The sequence below is a fragment of the Solenopsis invicta genome, chromosome 1, assembly GCF_016802725.1.
Source record: "Solenopsis invicta isolate M01_SB chromosome 1, UNIL_Sinv_3.0, whole genome shotgun sequence".
NCBI lineage: Eukaryota > Metazoa > Arthropoda > Insecta > Hymenoptera > Formicidae > Solenopsis > Solenopsis invicta.
This window is the reverse complement of record NC_052664.1, coordinates 27,412,009-27,421,261: the sequence shown is the minus strand read 5'-3', so window position 1 is coordinate 27,421,261 and position 9,253 is coordinate 27,412,009. Positions and strand designations below refer to the sequence as shown.

Here is a 9,253-nt window from a genome sequence, read left to right as displayed (position 1 = left end):
CCACACAACACATGTACGTAAGAAGGACGCAAATCAAACGTCCGGTACAAGACTTGAGGACGTCCTGAGAACGACTATCGGATGTCCTGTGTACATCCGATGGATGTACTAGGGATGTCCCATGTCCCACCTTAAGTACGTTCTAAGGACGTACTTAAAATGTTCACACCGGACATAACACGGACACAGTTAGGACATAATTAAGAAATAATGGAAAAATATAAATTTTTTGTATTTAAGTATTTTAAATATTAAAGATAATTTATGTAAAGCTTTATTGCGATGCATAGATCCCCCATAGCAAAAAATATAGTGACCTATCACAATAGGCTCACAAAGTCACAAGTAAATTGTGCGGACAATCGCATATATGTCACTATGACATCACTGTAATATCATTGTGACTAATTGCTTGTCACATAGCAACGTCTATGTAATATCACAGTGACAAGTTTTTGCTATGGGGGATCAATTCTGTAAATAAACAAAATTTATTTACAGAAAACTAAACAGACAACAAAACTTTGTATAAAATCATCTTGAATACTTAAAGTACTTGTACAAAAAATTAGATTTCTCTAATATTGTAACAAATAGTTGTGTTTTTAATAACAAATAGAATAAATATAATTATAAAAATGTGTTATTAAATAAAAATATAATCTTATCTATTTAACTTTTATATGTATACAGTTTATTTAAAGTGTAAATATTTAAATACATTTTGAAATTTAATTAACTTTGCACTGTACGTCCGATACACTCTTAATACTGCAATATTTAACATATTATTTGTTCTTGTTCAAAAATCTTAATTTTTTTATTGCAAAGCAATAAATTAACAATAGTAACATTTTACTTATTATCGACGTGCTATTTTTCACGTTCACATTAGTTAAATCACATTCTTATCTAAAAAAAATCTTATTCTAAAAAAAATTAAAACAGTCCAATCAAATATTGGGAATAAGACAGAGTCTTAAACTTTTCATCTTAATACATACTTAATAAATCACATTTTTATCTAAAAAAAAATCTTATTCTAAAAAAAAAGTAAAACAGTCCAATCAAATATTGCGAATAAGACAGAGTCTTAAACTTTTTATCTTAATACATACTTAATAAATCACATTTTTATCTAAAAAAAAATCTTATTCTAAAAAAAAGTAAGCCTAATCAAATATTGCGAATAAGACAGAGTCTTAAACTTTTCATCTTAATACCAAAGACTTAATAACAAGTTTTAGTTTGACCGAAGAAAACAAGATTTGGAAGGAATTTCCAAATTTCATTTTCAAATCTAGTTTTCTTCGGTCAAACTAAAACTTGTTTTTTTTTTTAATTCGGTACTACTTTTATATATATCAGACCATCCGGATGGCTGTTGACATGTAACAGACTCATAAAATATTAGTCCAGAAGGGGAAACTTTTAATCAGCATTATTAATTTCTGGATTTTTTTTAATCTTTTCGGATGAACGGCGGAACCAATTTATCACAGTAAGCTCTATCTGTCGGTCATCCATTTTAAACTTCTTTTTCACGATAACTGTAAATGAAAAGGTAAGTTTTCTATAATATTAATCGTCGACTTTTGTTATCAACTATTAAAAATATGGATATTTACCAAATATCGTACGTTCAACAATAGTTCCTTGCAGTTTTATATTATTTTTTCTTCCTTGCCAGGAAATCATCGCTGAAAGTTGTGGAGAAAACACAGCTCCAAGTATTCGTCTTATCATATTGTTGCCATCTTTTCCACCTCGAGTGGAAAACATTTTTTTCTTAAAGAATCAAGAAAAATATAATTAAAATTTAACATTTGTGTATACTTTTATGATTTTTATTTCTTTTTATGAACACTTACAAGTTGTTCACACGCGACCGTGTTATTAGACAACAACGTTTCTAGATCATACCAATCCTGCATAATTGTGAATGGAAATGTAGGCAGAATATTTTCCAATTCTTCTTCCTGTCTTGCGTGCCTGATGTTCCTTTCGCGAAAGTTTTCTTGAAGATTATTTAAAATATCTTGTACTATTGGCACTAAAACATCCCGTATTTCTTTAATATCAAATTTTATTTTGATTAAGTCACGTATTACTAGTTTTTCGAATTCTGTAAGAAATTGTAAATTAATTATAAACTCATAATAAGTATGTTCTCTATGTAGGATCAGAATAATTAAATAGTTTACCACTTTCACCGATATAGTTTGATGTTGTTAGTAATGTTTCTTTGCGAGGAATTGAGGATATTATTCTTTGTTCTTCTTGATACATATTCTTGCTGCATCCTGGTTGTGCATCATCTAACGAGGAAACATATATTAAGTAATTATCTGCGCTTTAACAGTTCGAAGGATTAGAATTTGAGACGGGAAAATATCTCAAAAATATTTAAAAAAGATTCAAATAAACGTTATTGGACATTACAAAATGTATTAACTCATCATGTCAGTTGATAACACATTTCGAGTTGTTTTAAAATACTTGAAAATATTAAACTGTGAGTTTTAAAATACTTGAAAATGTTAAACACTTTTCTCATGTTTTATTCCTTTTCACTTAAGATTTAAAGCTAATCATAACGTGTCTATTTACATGAATTCCAAGTTCAATCTCATCACCAGTCAATACATTTTTTTAATGTCTTAAACAATTTTTTTTCAATTTTTTTGTAAAGCCTATTTTAAAGATATTTACTATCCTAGAATTTTTGCTCGATTGTACATTTTATAAAACGTATATATTTTATAAATAATTATCTGATTTTTATAGCAATTTTCAATTTTTTATTATTTTTTGTTCTTATACAATTTTTTATTATTTATATTTAAGTTAAAATATTACTTTAACTGATAATTTTAGTAATAAATTAATATGTTTACCTGTAACGCTATTGCGGTAGTTTTGTGGTGACTTCGTGGCTGAAAAAGTAATCTTTTTTCTAGGAGCCTCACAATTTGCATTTACAACTTTTTCGTTGGTAACTGCGAAGGCTTTAGGTAACTGTACGTTTGGTTTTTTCGGAAGCGTATTTTCCTTTTCTTCTTCATCGTTTGACGAATTACTTGTAGCACTTGTACTTGTGAAGTTTGGCTTCGATGCATTGTGCAGGAATGTTGCCTTTTTCTTTGTACAGCTCTCTGTTTCATCTGATGAATTGCTGTTACTATAATATTTGCGATTACGTTTAGATAATCGTTTTCCCAAAGCTTTTACATTTTTTGATGGAAAATCCGATGAAATTTCGGCGTCTTTCAAATTTGACTGAGCTGTATCGAAATCGTCTAAAAAATTGGTTTTATGTTAAAATCCAGTCAATTATCGGCTTTTTAAAGTCATGATTTAATATAAATTGAAATAGAATCTTTAATGAATATGTAATATATTTCAAACTTATCATTTAATTTTATTAATTATATACTTAATTTAAAATATTCTTCGTTATATTTTGTATTGCGTACCAAACGTGCTGAGGACTCTGCACTTGTAGATCTTCCAATGTTTATTGGGAAGTGTTCTACGAACAACATTTTTCTTGGGGAAAGTAGTATTGGGCCAGCAACATGTATCCATTGATGTACAAATCCAAAAATCTGGCACAACTTCTACAGTGTTTTCTTCCATAAAATGGACAATGCAAAATCGTGAAGACATCTATGTATATAGTGAAATATTTAAATAATTAATAGATAATTACTGACTGTGTATCAATGGAAATATTACGATATTGTTGTGGCGATGTTCAAAAATAGGAAGAACGACGCCTTTATTTTTTATATTTTCAATTGGAAACGATCTCAAAGAACTGTATTCGCCAGGAAATTGTACTATTCCGAAGCAAGTCGATGGTGCTGGAGAATTAAAAAACGATTTTCCATTTTTCGCAAGTTTGCCAATAATGACAATACTATTATTACGATGGCAAATATTTTCTACCATAACAATACTATCATCTTTCATTATGCAGCAGTTATTAGGAGCTTTTGTAGTAATTGTAAAATGTTGGAATTGAATCTTTGTATACATCGGCGGTCTGCAATCATTTATCAAGAGTCCATTGTAACATTCTCTCCTTAATTTATAGGTATTAATGCGATCGATAATTTCAACGGTAACACAATTTCTTCTTAATTCAGAAACTCTGTTACTTATTTGCTGAAGAGGTTTATCACTTTTTCTCACAATTTTCTTGATTTCTTGCAAGTAGTTTTCGAAAATAAATGCGGAAAATTTGTCTAATGCTCCCCATTGTAAAGCATCATCAGCCAGATGTAACAATCCATGTGTATTATATGTAGCATTGTTTATTCCATACAATAATAAAAAGTCGGTAAAATACTCTTGTAATAAATTTTTTGCGTACCTGTTTTGTTCTACATCTATTTCAGGAGTTGCTAAGATACGTATAGCTATTGATAATTTAAGAAAATGCTCATATATGTCCTGTCTTACGACTTTACGAACTATTAGTCCAGTATACAAGAGAAATTCTCTATATTCGGTTGCCTTCATTCGATCAAGCTCATCTAATGCTCTGGGTTTTCGAGCAAATTCTAATGGAATGTGTGTTCTTAATGCAAGTTGTCTACGTGAAATCTCGAGAACTTGTTGTGTTCCCAGTTTCATTGGATTTAATTTTCCGGTCATTAATTTCAGCATTTTTTTTCACTTGTCCCAGTAGTACCAAATGCATATAATCGTGGGGGAATTGGGAAATCATATCTATGTTAACAAGGGACTTACTCCAGTATGGTGTTCAATTTGGGTTTGATTGATAAATGATTCTTTGGTATGCAACGAAGCATTCATTTCTGGAAATACTACTTTTCCTTGATAGATACCTTTAGTCTCACATTTTGGACACCCATAAAATCCGCTATGACTTTTTATAGAGCAAACATAAGCTCTCGCAGGAGCGTCACATATGAAGCAATCAATTATGAATGGAATGTTCTTGCCAGCATAAGTAAAGCCATTTTGAATTAGGTTTTCAGCTTCTTCGATAAACATTCGTAAATATAATTCAATGCCTGGTGGTTTCCCATACCCGTGAAAGGCTCCAATTAAAAATGGTCTCTTATTTATAAAATTTCTAAAACTCCCAAGAATAGGCCATAATTGGCTCTTGGAACTTTTAGCAAGAGGTAGTCCATCTATATTAACAGATAAATGTACTTCTTCTGGTAGACACCTGAGGCCATCATTGAGTTAAATTATATGCTGCAAGCCCTTTTCTATTCCAAAATGACAGTACAGTCCATGTTCCATTTGAATAACTTCCGATTTTCTAGGTGTTTATAAAAGTGTTCGACCATTTTGTGGAAGGCTCTTCATACAATTTTCGGTTCTTAATACGTGTAAAAGATTAGTTATGGCAGATATACATATATTGTTTGCATGACTCCATTGCACTAGATTTGTCTGCAATCTACCAATATTTATTTCGTTATCAACATCGCGTTCCGATTCCATTGAATCTTCGCTATCGTATTTGTTCGGTAAGATTGTTTCTTCTTCTTGTTCCATATCCTGCTCTTCTTCTACTTCTTGTTGCTCTTCTTCTACTTCTTGTTGCTCTTCTTCTACTTCTTGTTGCTCTTCTTCTATTTCTTGTTCTACTTCCTCTTGTATTGACCGATTACAAGCTTTATTGTAATTGAACGGAATGTCTTCGTTTATTTGCAACTGTCTATCATTACTATTATTGTCACACTCTGACATTCTCGTTTTAGATAAATTTTCTGATTCTTTATAGTTACCACCAAGTTCAATGTCCTGTAACATTTCTTTTATAAGTCGGCCTCGATGCCGACGACTATAAAATTTTTGTTTCTTTAATTTAGGCATGATTCCGTATTTTACTTCAGAAGAAAATAATTGGTGACAAAATCTATTTCAATTCAAATAACGTTTTTGTGAACGTGACAGTCAATATAACGTTTGCGTATGAAGAATTTGCCGTCTGTAAAACCTGCCAATTTAAAAATTGACGTATATTTTTTAATCGTAAAAGTAATTGTATATAAATCTTTAAGTTAAACGTTTCGTATATATTTAATTTGATTTCATAATATAATTGAGAAAAAATTACTTAGTTTAGGAATATATATTTGAATATATTTAAATAATGTAAATAATTTATTCCAATAGTATCTTCTAAACATTTATTTAAATTTAAATATTTAAGAATAAAAAATTTACATTAAATAAATTAACATTAAATAAATTATTACTTCAAATAAATCTATATTTCCTTGATGGATGACAAAATTATTTCAATTAAAATATCGAATGCAATTCTGTTAAAAAATATTTACTTCATTGAAATAACTTTTGATCAGAATAAGTTATAAAAATATGCTTCAAGATATAATTTTAGAGAAATAAATGCATATGCTGTAATTAAAAAACTACTAAGAATACTATAATTTAAAACTTTAAGAAATGAACAGTTTGGTTTTAATTCATGTAGAGGAAAATTATTGTTGAATTTCAGTATTGGTCAATTCGAATCATAAATATTTTCAATATATTAAAGTTTACTGACTCGAATTAATTGATAATGAAAATCCATTATAAGTTTATTTTAATTTCTTTTTCTTTCATGACAATGATGCTTTAAAGTTCATTTTCGTATAGGACAAATTTTTTTAGATAATTATAGGAACTACTCATAATTTATTCAGGTCATCCAATATATAGTGTACTTTATTTATTGTAAAAGACAAATTGTCTTAAAGGTTTATGATTATTTGCATATGCTGGCTCATACAGATGATCTGAATCACCGAGTGTATAATATGCATAAACTTTAATTTTTTTCCAATTTACAATTGTAACATTATAAATACAATTATGGATGCAAGCATAATAATATTCAATATGTAACAATAAAAGTTAACCCTAATAGCATACAGAATTGAAAAAGAATTCAGATTTATGTCATCAATTATGAATTTGTTTTAAGATGCAAAAAGAATTATTTTTCTGACTTTTCAGAGAAAGAATTCTTTTTGCATCTCAAAATGAACTCAGAATTGATGACATAAACCTGAATTTCTTAAAAATTCTTTTTGAATTCTCTGTGCTACCTGGGAAGTGTAAAAAGAAATAGAAATTTGTGTCGAGGCTTAACAAAAGAGAAGAATAAGAAATTAAGACAGAAAATACATTTTTAATCGCAAGCAGTTGATATGAAAATTTTTCACTCCTAAGCATTAATAATTGTAAGGATAGTTTTCAAACATAATTTGTATAACTGAGTTATTTACGTAATAGTGGTTGAATTTAAACAAAAAGGTAACAATAATTTATTATTAAACTTTTACAGGTGATTACTTTCCCTGCACTACATTCACACATTTTGGTTTAAACAGCTAATTCTGTTTAGTTTAAAAATAAATAATTTCTATCCTTTTGATTAAACTCAACTTTTCTTTAGTAAAAAGGTCATTTTTCCAAACACCATAATAACATGTGTACAGTAAATTGCCATCGCCAACATATGCACGTGAAAATTAACGTGGGTTCAATATAGGTTAGGTTGTATTATGTACATTCCAAACAGCACACTTTATCCAAAGGATGTTCTACGAACATTCTTAGGAGGTCTGTGCTATGGGATGCGATTTACAATTACGACTTTTTGTCTTACCTACGATATATTCTTTGCTGCGAGAGGTTAATATCCTCGTTTCTCTGTTTATAAAACTGGCACAGCATATACGACAGGACAAGTCAAGAAAAATAAGGAAAGCCACTGTATAGAAGCCGTACCGAACACAAATTTAATACTCAACACACTCAATAACGATCGAATAAAGGCCTAAAATAAGCCACGCGCCGCAAGAACGTTGCAGAGGTAAACGAGTAAACATACAGTGTTCACAGAGAAACGACCATGCTTCGTGTAGCTTATAGTGATCACGTGAGGAAACTCGAGCGCATCGTTGCGTCACTGTCGTTCCCCCGGCGCACAATCTATACTCTCTATAATAGCGACCTTAGAATTAAAGTATAGTACGGTCTCGCTCATTGTAATAATATTCACACAATTATAACGCAATGTGGACAAAATTGAATTTATTATTTATTATAATGATTATTTAAAGAATATATAAAAAAATTATTGTAATATAAAAATATATAATAAATATATATATATATATATATATATATATATATATATATACATATATAATATTCCAAGATAGCATACAATATTTATAATAAATATTAATAAATATTTATCATGAATATTTTAAAAAATATTTAATAAATATTTTAAAAAATATGTAATAAATATTTTAACAATATTTTGAATAAAGAGTTTTATAATCTTTTTCCATCATGTATATAAAATACGTAGGAAATATTTCTATAATATTTATGAAAAATGTTTATGATAAATATTTATGATCTGTCAAATCTAAAACCATAAAAACATTTATTAAATGTTATGATAAATGTTTATAAAATATTAAAATAAATATTATAAATATTTAGTACATAATTTATAAATATTTTATGCCATCTGGGAAAACAATTACACATGAAATAATAAAATCGGGACATATAGAAAAAATGTCCTCTGGATATACAACGGACGTCCTCTGGATATACAACGAACGTCCTCTGGATATACAACGGACGTCCTCTGGACATAAAGAGACACATGCAGAAATTAAATCAACATAATTTCTGGATATGTCCCCGAATGCAATTATGATAAATGCATTAATGTATTATTGTATTATTCTCTTTATTGAGTCTGCAATTAAAAGATCGCAGTTATATACACTACTCAAAAGAAAATAGGGAACACTTTCCAGACACCAAAAATTAGGCTATTTTCAAATGACTGTAACTCGGTGAAAAATCATCGTAGATAAAAAATAAAAAAAGCATTTTGAAGCTTGAAGATCCAACTTTAACGCTCTATCAGCAGATTTTCAAAATTCTTTTAACTTCCTTGTCTTATGCAGTAAAAAAGCACACCCTGTTTTGTTCCTTAAAATTTCGTATTTTTGACACTTTGCAGCTCGACCAACAAATTTTTTTCGAACAATTCAAGTAAAGCTTCATAAACTATAACATTTTGCCTACAAAATGCTTTTTTTAAAATTTCTCTACGATTTTTTTTGACCGAGTTACGCTACTTTGAAGCTAAACCTGCATTTTTTACAAATGATATCCGTACTCCGTGAAAAATCATCGTAGACAAAAAATCAAAAAACCA

The 9,253-nt window shown here is 28.9% G+C and overlaps 1 protein-coding gene across 3 annotated transcripts; it reads right to left on the bottom strand.

Annotated features, from left to right (window-relative positions):
• Positions 1-883: 883 nt before the first annotated feature.
• Positions 884-8,066, bottom strand: LOC120356771. 3 transcript variants are annotated; one of them, XM_039451442.1, is made up of 7 exons: positions 7,670-8,066; positions 3,477-5,986; positions 2,898-3,284; positions 2,205-2,318; positions 1,872-2,125; positions 1,629-1,788; positions 884-1,550 (listed from the first exon to the last, which is right to left on the bottom strand). In XM_039451442.1, the coding sequence occupies exons 2-7, from the start codon at positions 3,667-3,669 to the stop codon at positions 1,432-1,434; spliced, it is 1,227 nt and encodes a 408-aa protein (XP_039307376.1). In that variant the 5' UTR covers positions 3,670-5,986; positions 7,670-8,066; the 3' UTR covers positions 884-1,431. The 3 variants fall into 3 exon arrangements, with proteins under 3 accessions (XP_039307376.1, XP_039307373.1, XP_039307371.1); XM_039451439.1 differs by having other exon boundaries at positions 2,898-3,299; positions 3,477-3,669; positions 7,670-8,063; XM_039451437.1 differs by having other exon boundaries at positions 2,898-3,299; positions 7,670-8,061.
• Between the last annotated feature and the right edge of the window lie 1,187 nt (positions 8,067-9,253).

What these genes read in the sequence shown, in the direction of transcription:
- LOC120356771 (XM_039451439.1), bottom strand. Translation starts at nt 3,669, where the DNA reads ATGTCTTCACGATTTTGCATTGTCCATTTTATGGAAGAAAACACTGTA. An exon ending in CAGAGTCCTCAGCACGTTTG is followed by an intron (nt 3,300 to 3,476) that starts GTACGCAATACA and finishes CCAATTTTTTAG; the next exon opens with ACGATTTCGATACAGCTCAG. An exon ending in CGGTCGCGTGTGAACAACTT is followed by an intron (nt 1,789 to 1,871) that starts GTAAGTGTTCAT and finishes TGATTCTTTAAG; the next exon opens with AAAAAAATGTTTTCCACTCG.